We start from the raw sequence: 19,692 nt of genomic DNA, 5'->3' as shown, positions 1-19,692 counted from the left end.
GAAGATCAAAGAGTACTATTAGAGGCAACTGTTTTCAGAATAAATTGATCACTGAGTTGTAATGAATAACTAGTTCACTTACAAAGTATCAATCCCCAATCTCTTTCTCTGAGATCTGTCAGCAGTGGTGGCCTCTGGCAGGGGTGTGTTAAATGGACCTCTCTATTGTTCTACTCTTTGGGCAGTCCCATTAGAATGTAAATTCCTTAAAGGGAGGGATTGTCTTAATTTTCATATTTGTATCCCCAGCACTTATCACAGTGCTTGGCACACAGTTAATATTTAGTAAGTGATTTGCATTCATTCATACATTCACACCATTTGTACATTCAGCCTCCAGGCTTAAGGGTACCCATTTAAACACTTCTTCAAGGCTTCCTCCAATGTTCGAAAACTAACACTTAAATGGAGGAGAAATTCTGAGTTCTTAGTTAACATTGAAATTAAAAGAAAGAAAATCAATTGATTTTAATTTGAAAGTCAACTACTACATTTACCCATGCAAACTAATTCAAGAAAAACTTCTCTTTAGACATACGGGGTTTTGCTGGATCCATTAGTAGGTGATGGCCCATCTCTAGAAGGATCCTCTGCTATTTTTATAGCTTCTTCCATGGCTGCAAGAAGACCATTACCACCTTCCCCTCTTAAGGCTGGACCAAAACATTCAGGCCTCCGGATTAACAATCTGACCACAACATTTGCATTTTCTTCCACACTCTCCCCTAGAAACATATATGGAGAAAAAAAGCAAATGCAAATGTTTATTATTTGCAAAACAATTTTATCTATTTTTGATCAAAGTTTGAAAAGAGAGAAAAAAACTCCCAACAACAAAGAGGTACAAATTAGCTTTTTGACACATGACCTAACAGTTTAGTCTCCAGTAAATCAAACATGAGTAGGCAGTGTGATGTTGATGTGGTGCTTGGTTGCTTGTACTTGAACCCCAATTTCTCCCTAGCCTCAGAAACACTGTACCTGACAATTTCTCCCCAGCCTAAGGACCTTGTGCCTAGCAATTACTCATGAGTGGGCCCCAGCAAGACCCTTATCTCTTTTCCTGGTGCAGTTTCAAACAGCACCTGAAGGATTTATTAGCTTGAACTGGCTTTGCCCTGGGTCATAAAGAAATTTTTACCCACTAGACTATCTCCTACCACCCTACCTCATTATCTATATCCTAGGCTCCTCATTAACTGTTTTCTAGACTTAAGATATATGTACACTCCCTACATCTATCTTGTCAAACAAGACATTGATTGCTGGCAGACTGGACAACTCTCAGTTATCCCTGCACTCTAGTTAACTTAGTTAAGTAGCAGGCCTAAAACCACACCTCCATGTGGCCCCCTTGTGGGCTTTTCCTAGTGAACTCTGGGTAAAACGCTTGCCCAGTAGGTATAAGAAGTGCATGTTTCTTTAAGAACTGACCACTCCTTAGCCACTCCTTAATCCCACCCCGAATCACCTAGTTAGCATATTTGGCACATGTTTTATTGTATTTTATCCTATGTAAACTTTAACTGTACCTCTTTAAGGTTGCAGGATCCTTTAAGAATTCTTGCCCGCTGAAAAGTATAACAATAAACTTTGCCACCTTGGCCTAAAGAATGCTTGAGTCTGTGAATTCATTCCAGATGACCCATGTACTTTAGTCTTTGAGGGGTCACAACCTCTCAAACCCTCAAACCGTAACAATGTGACAGCCAAAAAGAGCAGTGTCTGGGGCTTCTTTATGAGAGGCATAAAATTAGGAGAGTGTGGAATAGTTTACCTCTCAGATCTATGGATAAAGGAAGACTTTAGGACCAAATAAGATATAGAGAACATTACAAAATATAAAATGAATAATTTTGACTATCTAAAATTAAAAATTTTTACACAGACAAAACCAATGCAATCAAAATTCAAAAGGGGAGAAAAATGGGAGAATAATTTACAGCAAGTATCTCTGATAAAAGGCCTCATTTCTCAAATATAGGAGAGAGAGAGAGAGAGCACTGGGTCAAAATTATAAGAATACAAATCATTCCCCAATTGATAAATGATCAAAGGATATGAACGAGCAGTTTTCAGATGAAAAAATCAAGCTAGCTACAGTCATGTGAAAAAATGCTATAAATCACTATTAGATTAGAGAAATGCAAATTAAAACAATTCTGAGGTACCACCTAGGCAATATGACAAAAAAGGAAAATAATAAATGTTGGAAGGGATGTGGGAAAATTGGGACACTAATGCATTGCTGATGGAGTTGTGAACTGATCCAACCATTCTGGAAGGCAATTTGGAATTATGCTCATAGGGCTATAAAACTGTGTATACCCTTTGATCCACCAGTACTAGGTCTTGTATCCCAAAGGGATTAAAAAAGGGCAGGGAGGCAGAAAAAACCTATTTGTATGCAAATATTCTTAACAGTTCTTTTTGTGGAGGCTAAGAGTTGGAAATTTAGGGGATGCTCATCAATTAGGCAATGGCTGAACAAGTTATGGTATATGATTATAATGGTATATTATTGTGTGACAAGGAATGACAAGTAGGATAATTTCAGAAAAACCTGTAAAGACTTACATGAACTGATACAAAGTGAAGGAGCAGAACAAGGAGAATGCTGCACACAGTAACAGCAATATTGCATGATGAAGAATTGTAAATGATTTAGCTATTCTCAGCAATACAACAGTCCAAAATAATCCCAAATGACTCATAATTAAAAATGCTATCTACCTTCAGAAAAAGAACTGATGTTATCTGACTACAGACTGGAGCATACTATTTTTCATTTTAATTACTTCTTTCTTCCTTCCTTCCTTCCTTTCTTTCTTCTTCCTTCTTTCCTTCCTTTTTTTTTTGTCTTCTTGCACAAAATGACTAATATGGAAATGTTTTACATAATTACACATGTATAACCTATATCAGACCGCTTACTGTCCAAGGGAGGGGAGAAAGGAGGGAAGGAAGTATAGAATTTGGAACTCAAAACTTCAAAAAAAAAGTTTAAAATTGTTTTTACATGTAATTGGGGGAATGCTATTTTTAAAAAAAGAGAGAGGCATAGCTTGACAGTGATAGTCCTTTTGTATTACGACCCAGTCTGGCCATATAAGAAGTACTCTGTTTAGTTCTGGATGCCATGGTTTAAGAAGAATACTGATAAGATGGAGATCATCCAGAAGGGGGAAACCAACATGGTTAAGGGCCTTTAATCTATATCATATGAAAATAGACTGAAGGAACTGGGCACGTTTAATGGGGATAAGAGAAGACTCAGGAGGAAGATAACAGTCTTTGAGGATATGAAAGGAATTCATGTTGGAAAGGAATTAGTCTTGTTCCATTTGTTCCCAAAGGGCAAAACCACAAGTAACTGAAGTTACAATGAGATAATATTTATTTATTTATCTGTGCCCAGAATTTTTTTAATAGAAAATGCCAAATTGTAAATAGAATTGAAAATAAATATCAATTCAAAATTGAAAAATAAAAACAATTGAACCATGGTCATTTTTTTACAAGTATGTATATGAAACATACAATACTACTCTTTACCTCATAATATTAATATCTTTTCTTGCAACATCAATTTGAAAAGTCAAAAAAAGCATTAAAGAAGTATAAACCATTCAACATCATGAATCTTTGAGGACAGTCCAATTTTGAAATCATGAAGTAATAAAAAGGATTAATTTGTGAGGGTTTTATCACAACTTAGGTGTTTCATTTGAAATGATTAAAAGTATAATAATTCATTTCACTTTAGAAATCAATTTCAACATTAGTAATTAAGCTATGAGCACAATATAAATATTGTAAGAGATAAACTGTTGTTCAGTCATGTCCAACTGTTCATGCCTCTATTTGAGGTTTTCTTGGTAAAGACACTGGATTGGTTTGCTATTTCCCTTTCCAGCTCATTTTATAGTTGAGAAAACTAAGGCAAACAAGGTTAAGTGACTTGCCCAGGATCACACAACTAGTAAGTGTCTGAGGACAGATTTGAACTAAGGTCTTCCTGACTATAGGCCTAACACTCTATGCACCGTCTCACATCCTTTATTACTCTTTCCTTGGCAAACAGAGTTCAGTGACTTGCCCAGAGTCATACAGTTAGTAAAGTGTCTAAGACTGAATTTGAACTCAGGAAGATAAGTCTTCCTGACTTCAGGTTTCGCACTCTCCATTGCACCAGCCAGATGCCTAAGAGATAAATACTAGAGTGAAAGATAAATTAATATCAATGTATATATTAAATATCTATTATACCAAATTATTTTCACCTTATGAATTTTCTAAGATGATATCCATGCTTTCAAAAACAATTCAAATGCAAGTTCAACAGTGTCTTCCCAATTTCATCCCAAATTTAGATGCATACCATTACAGAAGACAGCAAATCTTAGAAAGTCCAAATATCTCTCCCCTTCAACTGGATTCCACCCAATGTCTGGGTAACCCTTGGTAACCAGCATCTGGCAGCTCTGCAATCCACAACCAGCCAGGTATCGAACTACCTGAAAATAATGCAATATACATGAAGTGTCAGCAGAGTTTCTGTTGATAAAAATAGTCATGGGAAGCTTTTGGTTAAAGTAAGACTAAGCATGAAACTTGTTATGAATCAAATCATAGGACAAAGAAGTAAGAAAAATATAAAAATCTCAATAATATGACAAGAATATAAGGTATCCAAACATATTAACATAGTAAAAGACTCAGGGTGTGACTTTGTGTTCTGATAGATCAATTTAGATCCATTTTTACTTTAAATTCATGAGATCTTGAGACACTGAAATCTTTCATGAAGGGGGCTCATTATGTAACAGCCTTTGGACAAAAGCAATAAAATATGGTTAATTACTCAAGGTAAGTACCTTTTCTTTTTCTTTTTTTTAAAATTAATTTATTTTGATTTATCAACCATCACTTCCATAAGCTTTTGAGTTTTAAATTTTTCTCCCCCTCTCCCCCACCTCCCTCCACAAGACGGCCTGCAATCTGATATAAGCTATACATATACATTAATATTAAACATATTTTTCATATTAGTGATATTGTAAGGAAGAATTAGAACCAATAGGAGGAACCACCAGAAAGAAGAAACAAAACACAACAGAAGAAAAAAAATAGCAAATAGTGCGCTTTGATCTGCATTCAAACTCCATAGTTCTTTCTTCAGATGTGGATAGCATTTTCCATCATGAGGCCTTTGGAGATGTCTTAGATCCTTGTATTGCTGAGAAGCATTAAGTCTATCAATATTCATCACACAACATGGCTGTTACTGTGCAAAACGCTCTCCTGGTTCTGTTCACTTCACTCAGCATCAGACCATACAAGAAGTCTTTCCAGGTTTTTCTGAAGTCTACCTGTTCATCATTTCTTATAGCACAACAGTATTCCATTACATTCATATACCACAATTTGTTCAGCCATTCCCCAATTGATGGGCATCCTCTCAATTTCCAATTCTTTGCCACCACAGAAAGAGCTACTATAAATATTTTTGTACATGTGGGTCCTTTTCTTGTTTGTATGATCTCTTTGGGACATAGCCCAAAGGGTATGCACATTTTTATAATCCTTTGGGCATAGTTCCAAATTGCTCTCCAAAATGGCTGGATCATTTCACAACTCTACCAACAATGCATTAGTGTTCCAATTTTCTCACATCTTCTCCAATATTGATCATTTTCCTGCTTTGTCACGTTGGCCAATCTGATAGGTGTGATGTGGTACCTCAGAGTCGTTTTGATTTGCATTTCTCTAATCAACAGTGATTTAGAGCATTTTTTCATATGACTCTAGATGGCTTTAATTTCTTCATCTGAAAAGTGCCTGTTCATATCCTTTGACCATTTATCAATTGGGGAATGACTTGTATTCTTATAAATTTGACTTAATTCTCTACATATTTTAGAAATGAGGCCCTTTTCAGAGAGACTAGTTGTAAAAATTCCTTCCCAATTTTCTACTTTCCTTCTAATCTTGGTTGCATTGCCTTTGTCCGTGCAAAAACTTTTCAGTTTAATGTAATCAAAGTTATCCATTTTGCATTTCATAATGTTCTCTATCTCCTGTTTGGTAATGAATTCTTCTGTTCTCCATAAATCTGATAGTTAAACTATTCCTTGCTCTCTGAGTTTGCTTACAGTATCAGCCTTTATATCTAAATTTTGGACCCATTTTGACTTTATTTTGGTATATGGTGTGTGATTTTTGTCTATGTCTAATTTCTGCCATACTCTTTTCCAGTTTTCCCAGTAGTTTTTGTCAAAGAGTGAGTTCTTATCCCAGAAGCTGGGGTCTTCGGGTTTATCAAGTAATAGATTACTATAGTCACTGACTACTGTGTCTTGCATACTTAACCTATTCCACTAATCTACCACTCTGCTTCTTAGCCAGTACCAAGTAGTTTTGATGATTGCTGCTTTATAATACAATTTAATATCTGAAATGGCTAGACCACCTTCCCCTGCCTTTCTTTTCATTAGTTCCCTTGATATTCTGGACCTTTTGTTATTCCAAATGAATCTTATTATTTTTTCTAACTCTGTAAAATAATTTTTTGGTAGTTTGATTGGTATGGCATCGAATAAGTAAATTTGCTTAGGTAGAATTGTCATTTTTATTATATTAGCTAGGCCCACCCATGAGCAAATGATGTTTTTCCAACTGTTTAGATATGACTTTGTCTATTTGTGTGAAAAGTGTTTTGTAATTGTGTTCATGTACTTTCTGGGTTTGTTTCAATAGGTAGACTCCTAACTATTTTATAATGTCTACAGTAACTTTAAATCAAATTTCTCTTTCTATCTCTTGCTTTTGGGCTTTGTTGGTAATATATAGAAATGCAGATGATTTATGTGGGTTTATTTTATAGTCTGCAACTTTGCTAAAGTTGTTTATTATTTCAAGTAGTTTTTTACTTGATACTCTAGGGTTCTGTATGTATATCATCATATCATCTGCAAAGAGTGATAACTTTGTTTCTTCCTTGCCTATTCTAATACCTTCAATTTCTTTTTCTTCTCTTATTGCTAAAGCTAACATTTCCATTATGATACTGAACAACAGTGGTGATAATGGACATCCTTGTTTCACTCCCAATCATGTTTATTTTATAGTCTCCAACTTTGCTAAAGTTGTTTATTATTTCAAGTAGTTTTTTACTTGATACTCTAGGGTTCTGTATGTATATCATCATATCATCTGCAAAGAGTGATAGCTTTGTTTCTTCCTTGCCTATTCTAATACCTTCAATTTCTTTTTCTTCTCTTATTGCTAAAGCTAACATTTCCATTATGATACTGAACAACAGTGGTGATAATGGACATCCTTGTTTCACTCCCAATCATGTTTATTTTATAGTCTCCAACTTTGCTAAAGTTGTTTATTATTTCAAGTAGTTTTTTACTTGATTCTCTTGGATTCTCTTAGTATATCATCATATCTGCAAAGAGTGATAACTTTGTTTCTTCATTGCCTATTTTAATACCTTCAATTTCTTTTTCTTCTCTTATTGCTAAAGCTAACATTTCCATTATGATACTGAACAACAGTGGTGATAATGGACATCCTTGTTTCACTCCCAATCGTGTTGGAAATGCTTCTAGCTTTTCACCATTATATATGATGCTTGCTGAAGGTTTTAGGTAGATGCTATTTATTATTTTAAGGAAGGCTCCATTTATACCTATGCTTTCTAGTGTTTTTAATAGGAATGGGTGTTGTATTTTGTCAAAAGCTTTTTCTGCATCTATTGAGATGATCATGTGGTTTCTGTTAGTTTTGTTGTTGATAAGATCAATTATGCTGATAGTTTTCCTAATATTGAACCAGCCCCGCATTCCTGGTATAAATCCTACCTGATCGTAGAGTATTATTCTTGTGATAAGTTGCTGTAATATATTTGCTAACATTTTATTTAAAATTTTTGCATCTAAATTCATTAGGGAAACTGGTCTATAATTTTCTTTCTGTGTTTTGACTCTTCCCAGTTTGGGTACCAGCACCATATTTGTATCATAAAAAGAATTTGTTAAGACTCCTTCTTCACCTATTTTCCCAAATAGTCTATATAGTACTGAAATTAATTGTTCTTTAAATGTTTGATAGAATTCGCTTGTAAATCCATCTGACCCTGGAGATTTTTTCCACAGGGAGTTCATCAATGGCTTGTTCAATTTCTTTTTCTGAGATGGGGTTAAGTATTTTACTTCCTCTTCTGTTAATCTGGGCAATTTATATTTTTGTAAATATTTATCCCTTTCACTAAGATTGTCAAATTTACTGGCATACAGCTTCTAATTATTGTTTTAATTTCCTCTTCCTTGGTGCTGGATTTACCCTTTTCATTCTTGACACTGGTAATTTGGTTTTCTTTCTTTCTTTTTTTTTATTTATTAAATTAACCAAAGGTTTATCTATTTTATTAGTTTTTTATAAAACCAGCTCTTAGTTTTATTTATTAGTTCAATAGCTTTCTTAATTTCAATTTTATTATAATTTCTCCTTTGGTTTTCAATATTTCTAGTTTGGTGTTTAATTGAGAATTTTTAATTTTTCTTTTTCTAGTTTTTTTAGTTGTATGCCCAATTCACTAATCTCCTCTTTTTCTATTTTATTCATGTAAGCATTTAGAGATATAAAACTTCCCCTAAGAACTGCTTTCGCTGCATCCCATACATTTTGGTATGTTGTCTCTTTATTGTCATTCTCTTGAATGAAGTTATTGATTATTTCAATGATTTGCTGTTTGACCAAATCATTTTTTAGGATTAGATTATTTAGTATCCAATTATTTTTTAGTCCATCTTTCCATGGCCCTTTATTACATATAATTTTTATTGCATCATGATCTGAAAAGGATGCATTTAATATTTCTGCCTTTCTGCACTGGATTGTGAGGTTTTTATGCTCTAGTACATGGTCAATTTTTGTGTATGTACCATGTATCACCAAGAAAAAAAGTATATTCCTTTCTATCTCCATTCAATTTTCTTCAGAGGTCTATCATACCTAACTTTTCTAATATTCTACTCACCTCCCTAACTTCTTTCTTGTTTATTTTGTGGTTAGATTTATCTAGCACAGAGAGGGAGAGGTTGAGGTCCCCACTAGTATAGTTTTGCTGTCTATTTCTTCCTATAACTCCCTGAACTTCTCCTCTAAGAATTTGGATGTCATATCATTTGGTACATATATGTTTAGTAATGATATCACTTCATTGTCAAGGATGCCTTTTAGTAGGATGTAGTTTACTTCTTTATCTCTTTTGATAAGATCTATTTTTGCTTTTGCTTTGTCTGAGATCAAGATTGCTACCCCTGCTTTTTTTAACTTCAGCTGAAGCATAATATGTTCTGTTCTAGCCTTTTACCTTTTACCCTGTGTGTGTCCCTCTGTTTCAACTGTATTTCCTGTAAACAATATACTGTGTAGGATTATGGTTTTTAATCTCTTTAATCTCTTTAAAAGCCAGGAAATATGCCAACACCATGAGCAAAAAGAAAGGTACAATAGATTCATATTATGGGAACAGTGAAGATCAAGGCAGAAATTCTGAAAAGGACAACATTGTCAACAAACCTGGTCTGAACCCCAAAAAGCCTTCTTAGAAGAGCTCAAGAAGGTTTTTAAAAGTCAAATGAGAGAGGCAGAAGAAAAAATGGGAAAATAAATGAGAGGTATGCATGAGAGAATCAATAGCTTGGAAAAGGAAGGACAAAAATTAACTACAGAAAACAAGTCCTTAAAAAATACAATTGGCCAACTGGAAAAAAAGTACACTGAAGAAAACAAGTCTCTAAAAAAATAAAATTGGCCAAATGGGGAAGGAGGTACAAAATCTAACAGAAGAAAACAATTTGTTAAAAATTAGAATTGAGCAAATGGAAGCTAATGACTATGAGAGAACAAGAATTAGTCAAACAGAAACAAAAGAATGAAAAAATGGATGAAAATGTAAAATATCTCATTGGTAAAACAACTAACCTAGAAAATTGATCCAGGAGAGACAATTTAAAAATTATTGGTCTACCTGAAAATCACAATAATAAAAAGAGCCTGGACAGTATCTTTCAGGAAATCATAAAGGAAAACTGCCCTAGAGGTCCTAGAACGAGAGGGTAAAATAGTCATAGAAAGAATCCACTGATCACCTCTTGTAAGAGACCCCAAATTGAAAATGCCAGCGAATATAGTAGTCAAATTCCAATATTACCAGGTCAAAGAGAAAATACTGCAAGCAGCCAGAAAGGAACAATTCAAATAACATGGAACCACAGTCAGGATTAAACAGGACACTGCAGCTTCTACATTAAAAGACCATAGGAATATGATACTCCATAAGGCAAAGGAGTTTGGATTACAATCCAGGATCAACTACCCAGTGAAAATGAGCATGATCTTTCAGGGGAAGAGATGGACATTCAACGAAATAGGGGACTTCCAACCTTTCTGATAAAAAGACCAGAGCTCAACAGAAAATTTGATCTTCAAATACAAGACTAAAAAGAGACATAAAAAGGTAAACGGGATAGAAAGAAACAACATGTTATTAATAAGGGCAAACTGTTTACATCCTTACAAGGGAAGATGACACTTGTAACTCTTGTGAACTATATTGTTATTACACCATGTTAAAGTGGTATATATAAAGGGGATGGGCACAAGTTAACTTTGATGTAATGATAAAAAAAATCTAATCAAGTGGGTTAAATGGATCCAATAAGTGAATTATTCTGATCTAACTAAGAAAATGTACTGAGAGAAAAGGAAAGGAGGAGATAGACAAGGGTAAATTACATTACAGGAAAAGGCACAAAAACCTATTACTGCAGAGGGAAAGAAGGGAGGGAGATCAGCATTGTTTCAACCTTACTCTCATCAGATTTGGCTCAAGAAGGGAATAACATAATCTGTTAGATATAGCAATATAACTTGCCCTAAAGGCAGTAGGAGGGAAAAGGAAAAGAAAAGGGAGTGGGGATAGAAGGGAGGGAAGAAGTAGTAAAGGTAAAGGGGAAGAAAAGGGAGGGGGCTAATAGAAGGGAGGCTGTACTGAGAGAGGCGTTGGTCAAAAGAAAAACACTAGTGAGGAGGGAAAAAGAGAAAGGAGAAAGAAAAGCATAAACTGGGGGGGGGGAAGGATGGAGAGAAAGACATATAGTAATCATAACTGTGAATGTGAATGGGATGAACTTTCCCATACCACGGAAGCAGATAGCAGAATGGATTAACAACTGCATTAAATTTTTTCATAGTGTTTAAGAAAATTGTTAGCTATTATTTCCTTAAATGAAGCCACTATCTTAAGCCATGGGTCACAGTAATTAGATATTATAAATAACACGTAAAATAAACACCTAGACTTAGGTAAAAAGCTTAAAGTAGAGATATAAAGGGAAGAATTTCCTTTCAAAAACAGAAAAATTCTATAAACTATGAAAGCAAGAGAAATAAGGGAGCATAGTTATGGTTCAATATGTTAGTGGGCATGGCAGATAGGTCTCAAGGGGAAAAAATGTGTTTCTTGGTCTAGACAGCATTTGGCTATTGAGGCAAGAGCTCCTGCGTGGAGAGAGAGCTAAGAAAGAAAGTCAAATGCATTTTTTATAAATGTTTTGAGCTAAAAATTTAGCAAAATGCAATCAAAGGATACATATACATATTTAAAAGGGGGTGCTGAATGATTTTCTTAATGAGGTCACCCTACTGATTTCAGTTTGGGCTTATGTCTTCTTCACCTATCATCCTTCCTTTCCCTCTTACTCTCCCCCTTTGGCTAGTGGAAAACCTTGAGAGCTTTGAAAGGGCTAGAGGATGTTGGATTTTCCATATTCCTATCAGTGAACCATAAGCATTCTTGGGTCAGGTGATGGCAGTGTTTGCATTGGGAGCAAAGGACACAGATTCACATATCCACAAAGAGTCCTAAGCAAAAAAACTACAGCACACCCAAGAAGAACTTCTTGAGGAGCCCACAAAGGGGAGAAAAAGACTTCCAACAACCAAGAGCTATGAATTAGCCTTTTGATACATGACTTAAGGGTTTTAGTTACCTGTAAATTCAATACAACTAAGGTGGTATGATGTGACATCCAAAAAGAAGTAATAGTATCTGAGGCTTCCTTAAGAGAAGCATAGTTTGGAGGTGACAGTCTTTTCGTATTCTGCTCCAGTCTAGCCATATCTGGAGCACTCTGTTCAGTTCTGGGTGCCATGTTTTAAGAAAAATACTGATAAGATGGAGAATGTCCAGCAAGGGGAAACTAGTATGGTGAAGGGCGTTGAATTTATGTCATATGAAAATAGATTGAAGGAATTGGGCATGTTTAATTTTAATAAGAGAAGACTCAGGGGGAAAATGGTAGCAGACTTTGAGGATATGAAAGGCCATCATATTGGAAAGGAATTAGTCTTGCTTCATTTGTTCCTGGAAGGCAGAATCCCAAGACACAGAAGTCATAAAGAGATAAATTTTAGTTTGATTACAGAAGAAAAAAAAAGCAATTACAGTTCTCCCAAGGTGGGATGGGCTGTCTCAAAAGGTCAGGGGCTTTTTTCATTGGAGGTCTTCAAAAAGAGAGTGGACGACTACTTGAAGGATACCTTACAGTGGGGGTACTGGCTGGACTATATGGATGCTGACATTCCTTCCAATTTTAAAATTCAATAATTCTGGGTTTCTGTTTTTTAAGTTACTTTTTTTTTAAGGTGGACTGAGTTCTTATCTCTTTCCTCAAATAAATCCAAATACATATTCTAAAGAGAAAGAGTAGCTTTTGTACTGAGGAATGATGACAAGAATACATAAGTGCCATCATGGTAGGGTTCACTCACTAAAAGTGATAGCTGGTGATTCTGTCTGTGAAATACTGAAGGAGCTCTTTACTGAACCAATATTACCAGCAGAACAGTCTTTATCTTATCAGAACAAGGGTTAGGGAAAATCCCAAGATTCGTCAAGCCTGACATTCACTACACATTTCTGGTTAATGTCCATCAGGACAAATGACATTGCAAGAAACAACCTAGAAGTTAAAAGAGATTATGAAATCCTGGGCAAGAAACTGAAGGCCTATGGGGCACACAATGTGTTTCATTACTGCTGGCCCACAGAAGACAACGGAATCAGAAAAAAAAGGAAGATCTGGAAAATGAAGAGATGATTAAGGAAATGGTATCTCAAAAGAATGTTTTCAATTTTCCACCTTGGTTTCATATCTATTAATGAGGGACTCTTGAACAGTAACAGAGCATAACTATGAAGATATGATTTAAAAATATATATATGAGTGTATGTATATACATGTATATATGTGTGTGTGTATATACATATATATGTGTGTGTTTGTGTTTGTGTGTGTACATATATACATATATATACGTATATATATATATATGTAAATATGCTTATAGTCTTGCCAAACTAATAAAGACCACTTTAAGTGGAAAAGAGAGGAGTTGGTAAACTCCCAATTACAATTAGAAGATTGAACAAAGATGCCACTGAACCTCAGACTATAAGATAAAGACAACAACAAAGACAAATATGGTCTGGCATGCATCTTCGATTTTGAGAGAACAAATTTCAAAGGGATTAATATTCAATTCCAGTCCATATAATAAACATTCATTATGTCTACTATGTGACAGGCATTGTGCTAGGTGCTGAAGATACAAACACAAATACCACAATTCTTGTGCTCACAGAGCTTACACTCTATTGGAAAGGCAGAAAGAATCATAGGTTCTTAGATTTAAAATGAGAAAGGTCCTTCCTGGTCTAGACCTGTAACTTCATAGGTAAAGGGAACTCAAAGTATGAGACCATTTATATTTTTATAGAGTTGCCTGGAGGCACACTGAGGTTTATTAGGTGACTTAGCCAAGCTCATGTAGCCATTATTTGTCAGTAGCAGAATTTAAACCCAAGTCCTAAATTTAAGGATGGCTCTTTAGCCACTATACCATATTGCTTCTAATGAGATAAGCATAATTAAACAAAGCATAAAGTGCCTTTCTGACATATACATTTGTTGGACATGTTAGTAAAAAATTTTAACTACCTGGAGGGAAAATTTGAAAAGACAGAAGTTATGTAAACGCAAAAGACAGGATTATTACTTACCTTTTCCAGGTCAGGCTCACGTAAAGCTAAAGCCAATTCATTATTATCCATTACTGATGCTGCTGCCACATCAAGTGGTGTTGAGCCCCTCATTGCTGGGGAGGCTGAAAACATGTATAAGTTGTGAAATAATGAGATTCTGATTGCTGTTTAAAATCAAATAATTTGATCCTAAATTAAATTTTGACATTTTTTCCTTAAAATAGTTTTTAAAATCATATTATCTGATGCTGCATTATTTAAACACATAGGTAAAATGCTTTGAATGTTGCTAAAATATACTTGAGAATTGACTCATAAGCTGCAGTTTTTCCTGTGGGAAAATACACACTAATGGTTAATTAATTAATAATAATTAATAAATTAATAATAATTAATAATAATAATAAATAATTCACATTACAAATGTCTGTGATTTAGTTAATTTATAGGGAGCTGTCTGAGTCAAATATAAGTCATGTGACTTTCCCGGGGTCATAAAGCTAGTATAGGGCAGAGCATAAATTTGAACTTAGCTCTTCTGACTCTAAGCCCAGCATTCTGATGAGAAGGAGAGGAGGAAGAGGGATGGAAGAACAAAGAGAATGAATGAGAGAGAGAGAGAGTGAGAGAGAAAGACAGAGAGAGAGAGAGAAAGCATTCATTGAGTAGGATTTTGTGTTTGTATATATTCCTTGAAGTGGCCCTGGGTTCTCAAAACTTATACTAGTGCAGCTTAAGCTCTGGAAGGTTCTACCACATTGGAAGCCTTCAAGTGTGGCCCTGGCAATAGGCCTGCTCTGAATTCTCAGAACCAACCTAGCTAACTATGAAGAGGTATATCACCAATAGGTGGGTCAACTGGTAGTGATTAATAAAGAACAACCCATGAAGCAAAGAAAAATATGAAATGATCTTCATTTCTGTGTCCAAATGGTCCAATTATGTCCCTTATGTGTTTGTAGTGACAGTGGAAGAGTGGCAAGAAAGGGGGCTGAGAGTACTAAGAATCACACAGTTTTAAAATCATCAATAAATTTTAATTTGACCTTTGGTACTTTAAATGCGAGTTCCTTGCCCAATGACCAATAGTGAACATATTGCTAGAGGAGGTGAATAACATCAATCTTGACATTTTTGCTATTTACAAAAACAAGAGAAAGAAGAAAATTGAAGTTAAAAAAGGAAGGATGGCTCACAGGCAATCCTTGGAAAGGCAAACAAAAGACTTGGCAGGGTGGGTTTTACTCTGTGCCCACAGGATACAAAAAAACATTTTTCATAGGCTAGTTGGTCATCACATAATGTAGTTCTAATGATAATACCTACATGCAAAAAGACCACTATAAAAAATAATTGCTGTTTATGTACCAACACCAGTTCCTGAGGATAAAATAGGGCCACAGCAAGAAGACCAAAAAAGCCCAGAAGGTGTCTTCCTCAGCAAACATCCATAGAGGAATGGAAATAGTTTCCAAAAGGAATATCAGGCAAAAATATAAACTAGTCAGTAAAATCTTACTAAGATGGATGATTAGTGATTATGAGCAATAGCGTCTCACAATACAGAGACAAACAGTTTAGGATAAAAACAAGTCTAAAGAAAGTCCAACAAGATATCCAATCTAACTAAACCAACTCAAGGTTTTACAAGATTGAAAATGGAAAGAGAATCATAAAAAGGAGAAAAATAGAAAAGATCTGCAAAATTCATTATTACAAACTATTTCTCCATGGAACCACTCCATTTGGACCCTAACACCATAGTTTCAGATGTGTTTATAGAGGAGTTAAAAACAGCACTAACACAAAGACATGAAAAGCAGCCAGATTAGATCAAATATACATAGGAGAGATGCGTGCTGAAAATGAAACAATTCTGTGAGCTTTACCAATAACTCTGAAAAAATAGCAAATGAGAGAAAGTAACAACCAAGTTACAGTCCAAGCACAGAACACTAAAGGGAATTTTTGAATCTATGAGATCACATAACCATTCCAGTAACTAAATAGACATTACAGTTTCCATACACATCTGTAACATGTACATATGTGATAATTATATGCATACACATGACACACACGACACACATACAATAGTTATGCATACACATGTGATGCACGTATGATGAGTGCATATATGATAGTTAACTAATGTAGTTACATGTAATTTTAATGTCATAGGATAACTGTGACCATTATTGTTTTAAAATATATTTAATATTTTAAGTAGGTAAGGAAAAGGTTAAATGTATTATATGTTTTTACAACAATAAATCATAAACTGCTTAAGATAAATTTTGATTACAATATGGATACCATTTTTTCCTTATTCTTCTTCAGCATTATAGGATTCTAATTTTTAAAAATATGTTTTTACTTACCAAGACCAACACTGCTGTTCTCCAGTAAATAACTAAGATGATCAAACATTGCTTTCTGATTCTGCCGACTTATACGACAGAAATAACATAGAAAACGACAACAGTTGGCCACCATCTTAGGAAAGGTGATTTCCTACATAAAAAGCACTGATTTAGTTGTGACAAAAAGAAAAATTATTGTTGTTTTTGCAAACCTAAAGACAGTGAATATTACAGTTTCATTCAAACTACTTAAGAATAACTGTCATCTCATGATACAAATATATTATGTGATTTTTGAGGTTACAGAAAAATACACATTTACATTTGTAAATTTTTAAAATACAAACTTCTCATCTTGTGGCCCAGACATGTAAGAAACAGATGAATTTATATGTTTCAAACATATTTTTAAATAGAGAAAAATACTTTATGAGAGAAAATACAAGTTCATGCTAACAAAACTGTGATTAAAACTTTATATGACAAAATTAATATATCTTTTAATTTTTTAACTATTATTCTGACTGTTCCATATTCTCAGTAAATGAGTGAAATGGAATATTGATCTACAGTTTATTCAGCATTGTGGAGTCCTGATATAAGTTCAAATGAAAAGTCATCACAAAAAATTCTAAAAGATTACCCAAAATCTTTAGATCCACTAGACTTTTATGTTATGGTATTACTTGAATCAACAAGACTATCACCTGGACTTGGGAAACTTAATATTATTGGATTTTTGTAATAATCACTTGATAATATGTACTCCAATTACCTGTGTACATCTATAAATTCCCAATCAGATGATAAAAATTCCCTAAGGGCAGGGTAATTTTTTAAATATAATCTAAGCTTCTAGCATAATGCAGTATACCTACTAGGGACTTAACACATTTGTTCAAATAAAATGAATTGAATGGTGTTTGTCTTGTAAAAAAAGCAATTTAAAACAGTTAAGATATAGTATTAATTTATCAATATTTTAAATACCTCTTCATAAGACAGACACTAGAAAAGTAAAATTATTGTAATTGTAAGAGAAGGAAATGTTTATACTATAAGATATAGTCATCTGATAATTCAGAGTGAAAATAGTATTGCAGTTCCAGTATTGAATATGAAAATTAAATTTTGAGCTCACAAACTGAGTCTTAACCTTCCTGAAATTAACTTGGAAAAACCTACTTAAAATTACTTTCCAAGTAGTAAAATTACAATTAAGAAACTGTTTACCAAATTGACATTCCAAATGTCATCCAAAATCTATTTTTTCACCAATTCAATAAATTTGACAAACATTTATTAAGCATCTACTCTGTGCAGAGCAGAACTTTTATTCAAATTTAAAATAAGACATAGTCCTTCTGCTCAGGGAAGTTGCAGTCTATTAGGGGAATAAGACAAAGATAACTATAATACATGTTAATAAATGATATTTTAATTAGACAGGTACAAACCAAATGCTATATGAAGCTCTACAGCTGAGGCCTTTCTGTGAGGGGTGTGTGTGTGTGTGTGTGTGTGTGTGTGTGTGTGTGTGTGTCTGTCTGTCTGTCTTCTAGAGGGAAGAAGGGATTAGGAGAGGCTTCATGGTGGAGGTGGCATTTGAATTGGGTTGTAAAGGATGGGTAGACTAAGAAGGATAGGGAAAATATTCTAGGCATATAAGGAAAGGCACAATGATGGGAATAGTGCAATATGTGCTCTAGGGACAGAGAGGAATCCAGTTTGGTTGGAAAATAAAGTGAATGAAAATGTTTATCATGAGATAAGATTGACAAAGTACAGTAGCATCAAATTGTAGGATGCTTAGAAAGGCAGATAATGAAGATAGAAATTTACTCAGTAGTCAGCAGGGATCCAATAAGGATTTCAGAGTGAAAAGTGGTGGCATACCCAGATCATCTCTTTACCTTGGACTCGCCACCTCCAAGGACATTGACCATCACTTCCATTACAGTTTCATGCATTCCCAGTGCCCGCATCAGATTGGGATGTTGGTAAAATACTTTGTTGTTCATGATATCTCTAGAGGAATTAGGGGAAGAGGTAGGAAACAGAAATGAAAGACAATTAAATTTTCAGGAAAAAAGATACCTGCTATTCTATTTTATGAGTTATAAACAGCTTGAGAGCTGAAAGAAAATTTCTACTCAGATAAAAATATACAATAATTAAGTCTTAGTATTTTAGTTCTATATATTGATCTTTCCTTGACAAATGTTAAAATGTTAATGACTTCATAGAAATAACACCAAACTTTTATTCATCTGGCAAGTATATAATAGATTATTTACAATGTAATTTATGAAAATTTTATTTCCACTTACCTTTGATTCTTTAAATTTAGAAGTATTTGATAAAATCTCACTTAATTAACATGTTTATATGATAATTCCCAAACTGTTTAAAAATACAATCCTAAAAGTCTTGAATAACAGAATCAATTCCCTCCACTTCAATGTTTATTCAGTGTGTAAATTTGAAAATGAGTCAAGGAGACTAAACATTTAGAAAAGGATAGGTCCATTCCCTTAAGCTGCTGTCATCCTGAGACTAAATAGTAATTCATATGTCAATAGCACTTTAATGTTTAAAAAAAACCCACTTTCCTTACTGAAACACAATAAGTAAGGTAATATAAATATCATTATTAAATGATGAAGAAACTAAGATTGAGGGAGGTAAAATGGCTTACTGAGAATTACATTGCTAGGAACTATCACAGTCAACATCAGACTCCAAATCCAGTACTCTTTCTAAATATACCACACAATAATATTGTTTCTAAATATATATTCAACAGTTGCATATCACAAATATTATATTTGTATTTAATTCTTCTAAAAAATACCTGCAAAGGAAAACTTTTTTCAGAAGAAAATCTGATACACACTTTACCAATAATCAACAAACATTTATTAAGGGCTCCTAACTGGCCAGGCATTGTGTTAAGTGTCAGAGATACAAAAAAGGAAAAAGTTCCTGCCCTCAAGTAGTTTACATTCTAAAGGAGGAGAAAACATGTACATATATAATTATATAGTATGTGTGTACGTCTGTGTGTCTGTGTGTATAGATGGATACAGACATAGGTAGATATATAATATGAATGCACACAAAAATATATAAAATGAACACAGGACTGTATTAGTAGGGAGGACACTAATAGCTGAGGGAATCAAGAAAATCTTCATATAGAAGGTG

At 34.1% G+C, this 19,692-nt stretch overlaps 1 protein-coding gene across 1 annotated transcript in view; it reads right to left on the bottom strand.

The window, feature by feature from the left end:
• The window catches only part of RYR2 (ryanodine receptor 2), a 794,727-nt gene that overhangs the window by 252,288 nt on the left and 522,747 nt on the right, over positions 1–19,692 (bottom strand). The window contains 5 exon segments of the mRNA XM_078156251.1: positions 539–725; positions 4,382–4,517; positions 14,141–14,244; positions 16,504–16,636; positions 18,399–18,513. Coding sequence (XP_078012377.1) covers positions 539–725; positions 4,382–4,517; positions 14,141–14,244; positions 16,504–16,636; positions 18,399–18,513 — 675 coding nt within the window.

This window comes from Phascolarctos cinereus, unplaced genomic scaffold, assembly GCF_003287225.1.
Source record: "Phascolarctos cinereus isolate Bilbo 61053 unplaced genomic scaffold, phaCin_HiC Scaffold_5;HRSCAF=322, whole genome shotgun sequence".
In the NCBI taxonomy this organism is placed as follows: Eukaryota; Metazoa; Chordata; class Mammalia; order Diprotodontia; family Phascolarctidae; genus Phascolarctos; species Phascolarctos cinereus.
The sequence above is the reverse complement of the archived record's forward strand: the minus strand, read 5'-3'. Positions and strand labels throughout refer to the sequence as shown.